General features: G+C 33.0%; 2 protein-coding genes across 4 annotated transcripts; one reads left to right on the forward strand and one right to left on the reverse strand.

Moving 5' to 3' along the window:
* The first annotated feature begins 3383 nt into the window (after positions 1 to 3383).
* On the forward strand, positions 3384 to 7683 carry LOC120137674 (probable receptor-like protein kinase At2g42960). The gene is made up of 8 exons (XM_039153375.1): positions 3384 to 3632; positions 4084 to 4823; positions 4932 to 5036; positions 5219 to 5341; positions 5635 to 5805; positions 5893 to 6022; positions 6166 to 6375; positions 7224 to 7683. The coding sequence occupies exons 2-8, from the start codon at positions 4159 to 4161 to the stop codon at positions 7329 to 7331; spliced, it is 1512 nt and encodes a 503-aa protein (XP_039009306.1). The 5' UTR covers positions 3384 to 3632; positions 4084 to 4158; the 3' UTR covers positions 7332 to 7683.
* Positions 7684 to 11676: 3993 nt separating this feature from the next.
* LOC120137673 lies at positions 11677 to 14353 on the reverse strand. 3 transcript variants are annotated; one of them, XM_039153373.1, is made up of 6 exons: positions 13553 to 14353; positions 13068 to 13453; positions 12238 to 12458; positions 11847 to 12100; positions 11790 to 11802; positions 11677 to 11716 (listed from the first exon to the last, which is right to left on the reverse strand). In XM_039153373.1, coding segments are annotated over exons 1-5 (1602 nt in total). In that variant the 5' UTR covers positions 14293 to 14353; the 3' UTR covers positions 11677 to 11716; positions 11790 to 11801. The 3 variants fall into 3 exon arrangements, with proteins under 3 accessions (XP_039009304.1, XP_039009305.1, XP_039009302.1); XM_039153374.1 differs by having other exon boundaries at positions 11696 to 11716; positions 11790 to 11813; positions 11846 to 12100; positions 13068 to 13451; positions 13551 to 14353; XM_039153371.1 differs by lacking the exon at positions 11790 to 11802 and having other exon boundaries at positions 11696 to 11716; positions 11846 to 12100.
* Positions 14354 to 14551: the final 198 nt, after the last annotated feature.

A 14551-nucleotide genomic window follows, 5' to 3' on the forward strand; every position in this document is an offset into this window, starting at 1 on the left:
GATGTTTGTACGTCATTTTTATCTAAGTATCCTATTTTTTTACAAGAATAAATTATACGTTTAGTATTTAAACTATCAGTTTTTATCCGATTTAGTGTACTAAATTTTTAATTTTTTTTAAAATCACTTAAAATTTAATTTTTGTTTCATTTTAATATCCCTTTTAAAGCTTAATGTTAAATTTTGGGGGGAAATTGAAAGTTTAGGTATTAAAACGGTTTAAAATGATAGTTTAGGTATTAAATATGTTAAGTTTTTAACAATAGGGTATTAAAATGAATAAAAAAATAAATGTTAGGTATGATTTTGAAAATTTTGAAAGTTTAGGTTGTAAATCGGGTTTAAATTGATAGTTTAAGTATTAAATGCATAATTTACCCTTTTTATAATTGTGCCAAGTACTTCTGGTCGTGCTACTGTGCACGCTTTGTTAAATTTTAAGTAATTATTTAGAAAACTATTAATAGTTATTAAAAAAACTATATCTATAATGTTCTTCTGCTTAATAAGACGCATGTAATAAAGTTTCTATTTTCAAGTTTATTAATAGTTATTCACAATGTTCTAGACTCTTTACTTGAGTCCCCCCATCAAAATAAGGTTGTTTAAATTTTCTCTTTCTAAAATATCGATATTTAATCTTAAATATTAATAAGGTTGTTTAAATGTTCTAAACTCATCTTAAATATTGATATTAAACTAAATTCACCTATTAGTCTTAATACTAGTAATCTTATACGAGTATCGATACTACCCTTTTTACTGATACCAATTTTACTCTCAAAGTTGGATAAAATGTTCTAGTATCAATATCATCGTCTATAGTATTGACATTAATTTGAGTTTCAATGTTTTGAGTTGGAAACAAATCTTTTTTTTTATAAACGAAGGAGAAAACTAATGTCGTCTTGAAGTTTTGTCTCACCACTCACTTTGAATATATATATATATATATATATATATTAATCTCAAATAAATTTATTTTCTATGTATATTTTAAAATTTTATGTTAGGTTATATTTAAATTATGGGTTAATTACCTTACTCATACATGAAACTATACTCGATTCTCAATTTCATACATAAAATCTAAAAATTTATTTTCTCAAATAAATTTATTTTCTATGTATATTTTAAAAATTTATATTAAGTTATATTTAAATTATGGGTTAATTACCCTATTCTTGATTTCATACATAAAATTTAAAAATTCTCGATTAACTACATAATATTTTCTGTCGTTAACGGGTATACTCGTTATCGTCACCGAAGATGACATAAAACCCTATGACCTATAACAATACAAGTGGCGAATTAATTTTTTAAAGATTTTAAACTTTAGCTATGTACTCCTCGATATGGTGAATAAGATTCAGATCGTCTTCTTTCCTTCGACTGGATTCAACAGATGAATCACTTACTGGCTATCAGTTTCAATATTTATCTTTCGACTTCTAATCTTCTAAGCTGCTTTTAGTCCTTCATAAAACCCCCCAAGTTCGACTTCTATCGTTGAGCAGAAAATCAAAATCCCATTTACCTTTATGGTATCTAAGAACTCCTGCGCACGTTGCTTCCCCAGTCTGGTTTCTCCTAGCTCCGTCCGTGTTTATTTTCATCCAAGGATAACTCGGTGGTACTTAGAGTCGTCAGTCACAACTCAGATTGGACTTTGTTTTCTGGACCATCTGTCCTCGCTTGTATCTCACGTTCCTTTTGTTCTCTATACCAAATCTTCAATTTTTCTTCACTTTTCATTGTATTCATATGCTCTCACTTTATTCACTTTGCTAAAGTTTCATTTCTTTGTTCTCTTTTTTAATTTACTTTTCTCAGTTGTTTTACTGAATCGGGTTTTTTTTTTTGTTTTGGTGTAGGAGAGGTAGGGGCGGTAATGGTTGCAAGGTCGGAGATGACAATGGTAGCTTGTAAGCATGGTTTTTGGGGTTCCCTTTTGAATTTATTTTTTTCCTGCTTGTTTGGTTCCCGAGAAAACATAGGCAAATGAAAGAACTTCAGAGCTTTTAAGTGTTTCAAACTTTTGACTGTTAACTATTAAGTTAATGAGAAAACACAGGAAAATGAAGAACTTCAGGGTCAAGCATTGCTTGTTTCCTGATTGAAACAGGGGAAATTTTGTTAATGAGGGATTTTGAATTATTTAATTGATCTTATGAGATGGGTTTTTATTAATATGTGATTTGGAGGTATTTTTCATTTCTAAAATTAGCAACTTTATAAATAATTTTCTGGTATATATTGAATTTTCCCGTTTCTTTTTACCTGGTGAAGGATGCTGATGTGAGAAGATGGATTTTGTCGAGGAAGAGTGACAGATTATTCACCATATCGAGGAATATATAGCTAAAGAGTAAAATCTTTAAAAAATATTTTTTTAATTCATCACGTGTCAGATTGTTATAAGTTAGAGAGTTCCATGTCATCTTCCGTGACTATGTATACCCGTTAACGACAGAAAATATTATGTAATTAATCGAAATTTTTTAAATTTTATGTTTAAAATTGAGAATTAGGTATAGTTCATGTATAAATGAGATAATTAACCCTTAAATTATTGATTAATTATTACATAGAAAATATATTAAACTTATAAATATTTAAATTAATTTTATATAATATAATAAAATCATGTTTAATAAATAAATTATTTAATTAAATTAATTTAATGATTATAATTAAGAGTTAGAATATAAAGATTATAATTAATATAAAAAATGAATTTATTAATTTTAATTATCATACCTAACAATTTGTTTCAACTTTTAAAAATAATCATATTAATTATCATAGTTTATTATAAATTTAAAATCTTACAACTTTATCAATTGTAAATTATAAGTCATGTAATTATTAGATTAAGTCAATAACAAGTCGTATTATTTACAGGTTGAGTTAATTAGAGGTCAAATTCATAACAGGTTGGGTAATACCAATTATTTATCAAGTTAATATCGGGTTTATGTTTATATTAGCCGGATATCGGTCAAGTTCGATTATTATATTATCGATTTAATTCGAGTTTAGGTCATTCTCAGTTCGAGTGCATGTCAAGTTTAGATCTATAATTTTCAGATCTAACTCAAATTTAGATCAACACTAATTCGAACTCAAATCAATTTCGAATCATTACCGTTCAAATCACAAATAATTTTAACTAAAATAAATTTTAATCAATTTTACAAGTTGGATCAACTTTTTATACCCCTAGTCGCAATCACAATTGATGCCCAGTTGTATTCACTCTCACGTTTGCTTTTCCTTCACTATTTTCTCTCTATATGTTCCCTCCATTGCAAACTAAGCTAAGCTTTTTTTGAGTCCCTCTCTCTCTTGAAATCCTCAAATCCCACCAACCATTTTTCCTACCTTTTCCCAGTGCTTTACAAATGCATCGACTTGTATCCCTCTTTATCATTAGCTGGATTGTCAGCTAAAGGGGAGGGCTTCTTGTAAACTACTCTTCCGTCTCTGCATTTTCAGCTTTACCCCTTTTTCATGGGGTCTTTTTTAATCATTTGTTCCTTGAGAGATCCCCTCTTGAATGCTAAAAGATAAGGACTTTTGTTTTGTTTTGTTTTGCTTCTGTGAGTGCCCAAGGAAGAAGATCAAAGGTAAATGATTTCTCTTTTTTGAATTACTTTAACCGTTTCTTACTTGGATCAGAAGTGATTTTTTTACAAGTTTCTTATTTTTTTTAATAGAAATTGAGTTATATCTCTTCTTGTTTCTCTTTGGGTGTATTTAATCGTTGAGTATGTTTTTTTTATTGGTCTAACTTGTTTACAAAATGTTTTTGTTTGTTTGTTTGTTAAATGAATAAAAATGTGATGTCCTTGTACTCATGAATCTGTTAAAAATGTAATGAACTTCATTAGATTGTGTCTTCAGATTTGAATGTAAAGATGGTTTTGACGAGAATGGATGAAATATTAATATCACCTAGTTTATTCTGGTGAAAAAAGTTTCACCAAGAATTTATCTATTGACACTGGAATCTATTAAACATGTTTCTCATTTTGATATTTCTGGTGTTTAATGGCCATGTTTCTGGTACATTTGTAGGAGTGTGTTAAAATTTGGGCCTTCATACAAGGGATTCAAGTATAATTCTGACTGTTAAGATCCAAAAGATAAGAGATGTCGATTGAGGGTGCCTTAAATGCTGATTTGTCAAAGAAGACATTGCTTTTGGGTTTAAAGCTCTGGGTTTTGATTGGTGTATTTGTTGGCACATTCATATTGTTGATTCTTTGTGTCTTATCCGTATGGGTTACATTGGGAAGGAGATCTAGAAGATCCATAGACAAGTTCTCGTTTTCCCAAATACCAAATGTCTCGAAAGATATCAAGGTCGATGAGGTTGAAGATCAGAGCTCCAATGGTCTTCCAGAAAGTTTACTCCTTCCTGTTCGTGATAGGCTGAGTGATAAGAATTCTGAGAAAATGCTAGCTTATTTGAGAATGAGCAAATCAAGTGACCCTGATACTATTAGTCAATGCAGTGCAGTATACCGTCGTGAGAAAGGTGTTAGTTCCCGTTCAGTGGAAGAAGGGAGCTCTGCAACGGTCCAAAAGCAGTGTGCACCCTCAAACAGCGGACAAGTGACAGCCTCTCCCTTAGTTGGTCTGCCAGAAGTTTCACGTCTTGGTTGGGGTCACTGGTTCACTCTTAGGGATCTTGAGCTCGCAACAAATCGTTTCTCGGCTGAGAATGTGCTTGGAGAGGGCGGATATGGGGTGGTTTACAAGGGTAGACTGATCAATGGAACTGAAGTGGCAGTTAAGAAACTTTTTAATAACCTGTACGGATATATTTCAAGTTTAAGGAGACTATCTCACTTCTTTTAATACTTTTCTTAACGATAAAGAAAAATTATTTTGCTATAATCTTTGGTGAATTGGATGTCTAGGGGACAGGCAGAAAAAGAATTTAGAGTTGAAGTGGAGGCCATTGGTCAAGTTCGACATAAGAATCTTGTGCGGCTTTTGGGTTATTGCATCGAAGGAGTTCACAGGTGAAAGTTAAATTTGTTGTCGATTTCTACGTCATTCTCATTGCATATTCACTTTTAACCATAATTGTGCATTAATGTGTTCACGCTAGAAATTTTTTTACCCTATCTCAATCTTTATAGTTATTTGGGTTTGATTTGACAGTAAATCAGAATATAACTGAAATTCCTGGTTGATTACATAGAATGCTGGTATATGAATATGTCAATAATGGTAACTTGGAGCAATGGCTACATGGGGCAATGCAATTGCACGGTTCCTTTACTTGGGAGGCTCGAATGAAGGTTGTTCTTGGTACTGCCAAGGCGTAAGTTCACGGTTCAAACTTGAAGCTTCATTTTGCTTTTGTTGGATTACAATCTGAATGTCAAAGGTGGTTTTATTTTTCATTCATATAAAATCTAGTTTTTTATTTAAATTCTGATGTTTACTTTTTCCTTGGGTTAATGTAAAGGCACTACATATTTTGTGATTGCTAGAATCATGATTCATGTAGTGTTTCTGATTGGTATTCTAATTGATGCTTGAAATCATTGAAAATATCATTTGGTTTAAAACGACTAATTGAGATGATACACTGATTTTTGAAAATGGTTGCAGGCTTGCTTATTTGCATGAAGCAATAGAACCCAAAGTTGTTCACCGGGACATAAAATCAAGTAATATTTTGATTGATGATGATTTCAATGGCAAGGTTTCTGATTTTGGATTGGCCAAGCTCTTGGATTCGAGAGAGAGTCATATAACAACTAGAGTCATGGGGACTTTTGGGTAATTCGAAATTCTCATTCTCTTAAGCAACAACCTGATAATGTTGCTAAGCATCTTCTGATTGAAAATTTCGTTTGTGCATCGCAGTTATGTTGCACCTGAATATGCTAATACCGGCTTGTTAAATGAGAAGAGTGATATTTACAGCTTTGGTGTTCTCTTGCTTGAAACTGTCACTGGAAGAGATCCTGTCGACTATGACAGACTGGCTAATGAGGTACTAGTTTATACCGATGTTACTCAGATGTGAGTGTCATATGCGGGCATGTGTGCCATGTTTTGATATTACTGTATGCATCTAACCCTTTTTCCATTTAAATCTCTTCGCTCGGTCATCAGTCATCACTGTGTTTAATGCAGGTCAACCTTGTTGAGTGGCTGAAGATGATGGTTGGAGCAAGAAGAGCGGAGGAAGTAGTGGATCCAAATCTTGAAGTTCGACCCTCAACACGTTCTCTTAAACGTGCCCTTTTAGTGGCACTTAGATGTGTTGATCCTCATGCAGTTAAGCGGCCCAAAATGAGTCAGGTTGTACAAATGCTGGAAGCTGATGTTTACCCGTTTCGTCAGGTACAAGGATCCTATTTGCTGCTGGTTAATGTTATTTTCATGCGTTTTCTGTTTACTAGGTGTAGTGCATAACTGCATATCTTTGCCATCAAGATCTGCATATTTTAGCTTGTACGTGATGGTCCATTATCAATATCTTTGGTACGGCATAGGTCCTAAGCATCCCTTTTCCTCCCTTCACCAGTGTTAAACGGACTCGAAGGTGAGTGTTAGATAAGGACGTGTGTCCAGCATGGATGTGCTCAATTTTTGAAAATATTCTATATATTTTGAGGATCATACTCTCGTATCCATGTCCGAATATATGTTGAATATAGATGTCGTAAACAAGTATTTTAGGAAAAATGAGTATGTGGACCATAATCCTTCAATACGCGTTTTAGGGAGAAAAACAAAGACACGAGTATGCTACTAGGCAAGGAGAATTCTACATGAGTCTGTTTATAAACCAGGCAGCTATATATATTAGAGTCGGGTATGAACAGGGGCGGATGCAGGAACTTATGTCAGAGGTGTGAACATTAAGGAAGTTATATTAGAAATTTCGGGGGTGCAAAATTTGATCGTCGGTAGAAAATACCTAAACTATGGTACGGGCTTGTTTCTTGTACATATACGTTTGATTTTTTTCCTACGTTTTTGCATGTACTTGGAGGGTCCTTGTTGGGTTACATTCGCATATTGATGTCCAAATATGTTGAACATGGATACTTAAAAATGGTGGAGTCTAACGATGTATATACAATGTACATATGTTGTCTTGAACTCTTGCATTTTTTTCTATGATCATCTTGTCACAAGCTCCATTAACAAACCCCTGACACACAGACTCCTGTAATCCGATTCAGGATCAGAGGAACCGGAAGAGCCGTACGGTGAGCATGGAAATCGAATCTTTTAAGGAAGAGAGCAATGCTGAGGGATCACGGAGCAATGCAACTGCGACAGCTTCATGAATAGGACTGAAAAAAGGCATGAAATGTGTTTGTTTCGTTGGGAGAAACATTTTCCGGCATCCAACGGATGAACCCCCTTGAAGGTTTTGATTTAGAAGCAGAAATTTCTTTTGGCCATATCACATTTGTCATCATAAAACCAATAGCTGCTCTGAGACAGATGACAGGGTAACATGTGCAAGGAGAAGGGAAGAGGTTCTTTCTGTGCAGGTGTGTTTGTGCTACTATTATATGTTTCTCTCTATACTATGGGATTCAATTACTGATCTTTCTATGGTTATTGAATTTTCATTCTTCACCTTTTTTAAAATCTTTTCAATGAAATACCTTATATTGTAAAAACCATCAAAGTATTGAAATTATATGCATCTCTTCCCTTCTCTTCTCTTTTATGTGTATATACATTGCACATAATTTCACATTTATTTTTTTAATTCATCAGATAAATATAATTTTATTTTATATAGTTAATGTGAAATACTAATACTAAAATTATTGAATTTAATTAAAATATACTTAATATCACAAGAAAAACGAGTAAATATGTATATAGTTTTAATTTTTAATACTACAGGATGAGTGTAAATTGATCATTAAAATTAAAAAAAAAAAAAACTAAAAATGATGATTTTTTATTGAAAAAAAAAAGTTAATTTAAACCATTAATTTATAGTCATCCGGTAGTCCTTGTTGACGTTTTACGAGAGGAATGACGATTTGTGATAGTTGTCGGGGGATAGAGAATCATTAATAATGATGCATTATGCCTATTATGAAGGTATTTCAGAAGTATATATGAGTGTTCTGACGAACAAAGGAATGAAGAGAAAACCATCATGAGAGCCCGTGGGGTAGTTCTGTATTATGTCAGTCTAATATATAGTTGATGAAAGACGTTATCGAAAATGTTAATAGTTTTGTAATATTTTCGGTAAAATGTTATCTAAAATATTATTTTTTTACCGAAAATATTAATTTTGTTACCTAATTTTTGATAGAAAAATTAGTATAAAAATAACATTTTAGGTAACGTTTTACCGAAAATATTAAAAAAATTAATATTTTCAGTAGCGTATTTCCTTATCCGCATATTAGACTACCATACTGGAGACATCCCGATCCCTCACGAGAAAGGAGAGAGAACCCCTTTTGTTGGGGGCAAAGTCACTTTTGTGTCTCTAAAGTAATAGATTGACCATCATAGAGTTGATGATAATTGTTGGGAGTTTGAATGGATCTCATAAATATTATTTATCACTCATTTATTAGAGGTATAATGATTGTTCTTTCTTAGTTGAGAGAGCATTATACAGGGACACGTTAAATTTGAGACAATATATGTGCTAGCATAATTCTTAATGGGATTGTGATTGATGAATAGTTCATCTCTTTTGAATTGATGAAAGATCGTGTCACTTAATTTTTATGTCGCTTAAAAGTATCTCTTTGGAGCTCTTGAAATATCAATATGATCAACTAAGGGCTTAACAATTTTTAAAAAAAATTATTTTGTTGACTTTGCGTCAAACGAAGAATATCTTGATGCGATTAAAATCAAATAGGTGTCTTAAAGGTGATCGATTTTAAAATAGCCGAGGATAATTTGATTTTACGTAAATAAAAGTATTCCAACATGAATATCTCAATATTGTGAGAGTAGAGCATCTCGACTCTACTCAAGCAGAAGCATCTCAATCTTGTGAGAGTGGAATATCTCGATTCTGTTCAAGCTGAGGCTTCTCAATAGGGACATCTCATGCTGTGCAAACAAGACGACCAATGGAGGGATCAAGATTTATTTTAACTTTGTAAGGGGCAAAAGGATTTGGTAGATCATAAGTCATCTTAACGCTTTAAATAACAGACATGACAATTCACCCTTTCTTATTGACGTAGAGTCATGGTAGAATATTTTAGGTAGATCATTCCACTTTTTCATTTTTCCTTTTATATGTCTTTTTTCCCCATTTTTTAGAAACTTAAGCCAAACCTAGAGATATTATTTTTTTCCCCTTTCTTGTGAGAGTCCCCTTGTTCTCTATCACTCAACAAAAAAGTGGGAAAGTCAAGCCTTAAATACCATTTCCAATAGTGTTTCCAATACTATGTGGGATTGAGCATTACCAACACTTGTTTCCAATACAATGTGATTATTCAGGAAACAATTAACAATCATGCACCTTAAAACAACTGAATCAGCAACCAATTGCATTAGTATTATACGATTAAATATGTCATAATTAAAAGTCAATCTACAATCAATCGCGATTATTACAATTTTAAGCAAAACATTCAAAAATAATATCACTATTTAAGGCTCAATCCCACATAGTATTGTGAACAAGTGTTGGTAATACTCAAATCCCACATAGTATTGGAAACACTATTGGAAATGGTATTTAAGGCTTGACTTTCCCACTTCATTGTTGAGTAATAGAGAACAAGGGGGACTCTCGCGCGCCGCCGCCGCCGTCTCGTCTCGTCTCGGGTCGTGGTCGCGAACTTCGACTATCGCAACGAATTTGGAATAAATCGCAACGCGAACTTCGACTATCGCAACGAATTTGGAAACTGATTTGCGATACCGGAGATCACGTTACGAATTATCGATCGCATTGCGATTTAGTTGATCATTTTGACAAATCCAAAAAAAGTTGATCAAAATCTTATATTATAAGGCATTTTTTGTCACTGAGGTTATTTTCTCTCTCTCTCTCTATATATATATATTATGTTCAATCACTCAATAAATATATCTAAAACATTATAGGTAAGCACTTAAAAACCACACATATCTAAATAATGTAATATTTAAAAATCCTCACGTTGTTTAGATATATATATTTTTAAGCGTTTAAACATAAATTTTTAAACATTTAATTAATAAATACTTAAACATAATGTTAATATATGCGTCGTTTCTTGATTCATATTTAGATTATTTTTATAAAAAAAAATATTTTCAATAAAATAAAAATATATTATTATTTTATAACATGTATTATATTATTGTTGTTTAAACATAATCATAAAAAAGTTTAGTGGGCAATTCGTATATTAAATTTATGTGATTTTCCTAATTTCAATTTGGGTCGAGGGTTTAAGAGGTAAAATCGGCCATTGAAACCTCTGAAAAAAAAATTATCAAACGATTCACAAACTCAGTTTCTGGTTTTCGTATCTGAGAATCCCAGTTTAATCTTCACAAAAGTAACTGATCTGATAAAAAGAAGATGCTCTCATTTTCATGTCTACTGCTTCTCATATACTAGTATTGTGGAGGACGGCTAAATATGAAACCCGTTTTGGGGTTAACATTCGGCCCTGGATCTTTATAATCCGTCATTTCAATCATTTCCCTTGACGTTTCTGCACTTTCCTGCCATCCAAACACCAGTTTTAGGATCTCATAATACTAGCTGATGATTTGACTTAAAATTTTAAAGAGAAAAACAAAACCTCTAATTGAGCAGTGGATTCCTCAAACTCCATCAATTTCCTGGAACAAAATCCTAAGGAAACAGCGACAACAAAAAGGTAGCACAAAATCAAAAAAAAAGAATCAAAGGAATACATCAAAGGAAAAAAAAAAGACAAAGTATTACCTTGACCTTGAGAGGAGGAGAGAAGCAAAAGCATTGAAAGAAGTACTAATTTGAGAAAGCAAGAGCGACCCATTGTTTCTTGAACAATTCTGGGAAATGGGTACTTCTCGGATTTTGGAAGAGTTGAGGGTTTTCGTCGACAGTTTATTGGGAACCGCTATGCTTGAGCTTTTAAGTTTCTGCAGATCCAATGAAAGGTATTTTTAAACCATATTTTGTACTTAAATATAAAGAGTGCGACTCGGTGCAATTATATTCCTATTGTTGGTATGTATTTTTGATATTTTCTAATTAAATACCTATAGGGATGGATCGAGAGATGGGTGAGGGAATTAATTCTATGAAAACTTAAAATTATCATATATTTTAAATTTTTAATGTTTTTTTTAAATGTGTTTCTCCGAAAATTTAGTGGTCTCCTCTAAATTTTAGTAGTTCCCTCTAAATTTAAGTTTGTCTTTTCTAAAATTCATGTATCCGTCTCTGTCTATAATTATATAAATAATATATTTCATAAGTACTCGATATCATACTATTGTTTTAAACAACGTTGGCTGTAAAGCTGCAAAAATTGAATCTGCCATAGTTTTCCAGCAAGAAAAGAAAACCCAATATCCTTTTCATTTTCCTTTTTCACTGCCTTTTCAAAGTCCACTATTCATAGGCTTGAGAATCTTCTTTGGTCTTGAGAATCCTATGTTCAGTATTTTGGTATGCTGGTGACCATAGACTTTGCACACACCAACCACTTGCCAGATTATACATACATACATACATACACTATTCATGGGGGTTTTTCCTATTTTATACAGAGTTTTGAGTTTAAATTGTCAGTAGCTTCTTTAACTTATCCTACATACATACATGCATATATATACATATATAGAAATTTTGAAATAGAGGTGGGGATCAAGAAGATGGGAAAAGAGGGCCAGTGGCAGTCCTGAAGAGCCTCCCTCTGTGGAATTGAATGTTGTTAAGCTTTTGCTGGCACCAATTGAGTTGAGAAGATGGCACAATGGACATCTGCAACACTCTTGATATCAGCTTCATCTCTATTATTGTAAATAGCATTGCCTCTTTCTGGGACTCCTCCATAGGCTTCACCACTTTGTTAAACCAGCACCTCTGCTTCCCTTGTAAATCCTTCAACCATACTTCCTTCTGCATCACAAAACAAACATTTCAACCGAACGCAGTATTTTATGTCAAGGGACTAATATAAAGAAAATTTCAGAGGAGACGACCATGGTACATCCCTTAAGTAATGGGGAATGCTCCATCATTGAATATTTTTGTACCTTTCTAAGTGTTGTGGTTAGGTCAGCCAGCAGGTGCAGATCCCTTGGATTCTCCATGGAAGGATAAGACCCTAATGAGCTTTTAAATTTCCAGCAAGCCTTGTTCCTCTCAATGGTGATGAATTTTCCAAATGCCTTTATGCATTTCTCTATGGCCTTCAACACATCTTTCGCACCCACTGTTTCTCCTTCTTCCCCCACTTGTCCTTCCTCCATATACCCTGTAAGAATATCAGATTGAGGCTATTTTTAAAATTAAATAATATTAGAATTCAATTTCAAAAAATAAAATATAAGAATTAAATGTTAAATCTTGAAACATTACAGGGACATCATCACATATGTAAACCCATGAAATATCCTGTATGCATTTTCCTATGGCTGATCAGTACCTTTGCAGGATTCTTTTTAATTCATTTCTCCTAAGGCCATATCATTAAGCAACAAAAATGGTCATTATTCAACTTGAAAAGTCTTCAGGTTGGAATTTAGTGCACATTTGACATATTGACAAATTTATTAGATAAAAGTGTTCTTTTCCCAGAAATTGATAATATATATGGTTTAATATACATTTTACTACCTTAACTTGGCTCAAGGTTCAATTTCATATCTAATTTTTTTTCCAACTAGGTACCTCTCAACTCGTCTTTAAAGTTAAATTTGATACCAAAATCATTTTTGGTCCAACTAGGTATATGGACTTGAATTTATTTTTTGTTTAAATTAATTAAAATTATAAATACCAATTTAAACCAAGCAACCAAATCCAAGTATCAATTTAAATATTAGTAAAAACCAAATTTAGGTATATACATTAAAAGAATTACCTGTTACTTTAGGAACTTGAAGAAGGGTCTTGGAAGCATGTCTTGCTTGAACATAATTCCAAGCTCTCTTTCCCCTATACAAATACTTCTCTTCATCCAAGAATCTTTCCAGCAATACTTGGAAGGTTTCAAAATCCTTGGCCAAATTATCAGCAAACAAGCAGTTGGTGAAGCACAGGAACTTGACTTTCCTGTATTGATGATGCAGTGCCTCCCATGTCAAGCAAGATTGAGCCACATAAACTAGCTCAAAATCACTCTCTAAACTCTTTAAAAGCCTCTTCTTATCATTTTTGCTCCATGATATGTAGGGGATGCTCAAATCCTTCAACTTTATGTTGTCCAATGAACTTGGACTCCCAATTTCCCTGTTCAAGATTGCACCTGGAAAAAAGGGTCGGAGCCAGGATGAAACTTTATCGAGCTAATTATAAACAATAATAAAATGAAGGTTAAAGTTTAATTTTTAAGTCGTATACTCACTCATTCCATGAGTCCTGTCATGGTTCAGGACATCAAACCATCTCATTCTTTCAGAATATTTCTGGTAAAATCCTTCTGATTCGTCTTCATCTCTTCCTGTGGCTATTACTTCCCTCACTGAAACTCGAGAACTCGAGCCACGAGCCGGCAACAAACGTTCTTTCATCAACGGCGAGTTGCTCGATGAGCTAAACAACGGTGAGTTCGAGTAACTAAACAACGGAGAATATTCGTTCAAGTACGATTCATCCATCGACCGAGAAGAGTTGCAGAAGAATGATGAACACTCGTCTTCTCTCAAGTCTTCTTGAAGACGAAAGCTAAAGTCTTCATAGCCATTAGCATCGTTAAATGTACCCCTTCGAGGTTCAACCAATTCAGTCCTCAATTCAATTGATGGTACGCTTGAAGAAACACTTAACCTGACGAGCTGATTTTGACTAAAATTATCAGCAGCTTCTACGTTGGAATCATCCTCTTTAACTCTGATAAAAGAGAAGATAAAGAAGATACAATATCTACAAAATTTATCAACGCACGACATCAAAAAGCTAATGATTCTGAAAGGATAAATGAACAAAGCTAAAATGCATCTCTGCAGCCATTTGAGACACAGAAAAATTTGGAAAACCAAGAGGAAAAAAGGGTGGATATAGAAACTTAAATAAAACCATCTGAGAAAATATTCACGAGGGATGATTATTGATTCAATGATAAGCCAACAAGAAGCAAGGACAGCCATTCTCAAACTTATTAGTTAAATATCCTAAAACAGTACGGCTTATTTAAACTTGGTGAAGGCCAAGACATTTTTTCCTTGGAAGCTTCATGTAAATTACTCGAATTCAATTCTACTCGTACTCAGATTTAAAGTCTTCGTGATTTTTACTCAACTCTAATGGATATACCCTAAGGTGAGGTCATTGACTCGTTGACAAATGAGGGAAATAACAAGGAAGGACGCACGTTGGGAAATATTTGAAAAATAGAGAGTAATTAGT

Source organism: Hibiscus syriacus, unplaced genomic scaffold (genome assembly GCF_006381635.1).
Source record: "Hibiscus syriacus cultivar Baekdansim isolate YM2019G1 unplaced genomic scaffold, ASM638163v2 tig00110676_pilon, whole genome shotgun sequence".
In the NCBI taxonomy this organism is placed as follows: Eukaryota; Viridiplantae; Streptophyta; class Magnoliopsida; order Malvales; family Malvaceae; genus Hibiscus; species Hibiscus syriacus.

Excerpts from the sequence above, each read along its gene's own strand:
- LOC120137674 (XM_039153375.1), top strand. The coding sequence starts at position 4,159 with ATGTCGATTGAGGGTGCCTTAAATGCTGATTTGTCAAAGAAGACATTG. Across the intron at positions 6,023-6,165 it reads ATGACAGACTGGCTAATGAG|GTCAACCTTGTTGAGTGGCT; the intron begins GTACTAGTTTAT and ends TGTTTAATGCAG. Across the intron at positions 6,376-7,223 it reads ATGTTTACCCGTTTCGTCAG|GATCAGAGGAACCGGAAGAG; the intron begins GTACAAGGATCC and ends AATCCGATTCAG.
- LOC120137673 (XM_039153373.1), bottom strand. The coding sequence starts at position 14,292 with ATGGCTGTCCTTGCTTCTTGTTGGCTTATCATTGAATCAATAATCATC. Across the intron at positions 12,459-13,067 it reads TCAAGTTCCTAAAGTAACAG|GGTATATGGAGGAAGGACAA; the intron begins GTAATTCTTTTA and ends ATATTCTTACAG. Across the intron at positions 12,101-12,237 it reads TAACCACAACACTTAGAAAG|AAGGAAGTATGGTTGAAGGA; the intron begins GTACAAAAATAT and ends TTTGTGATGCAG.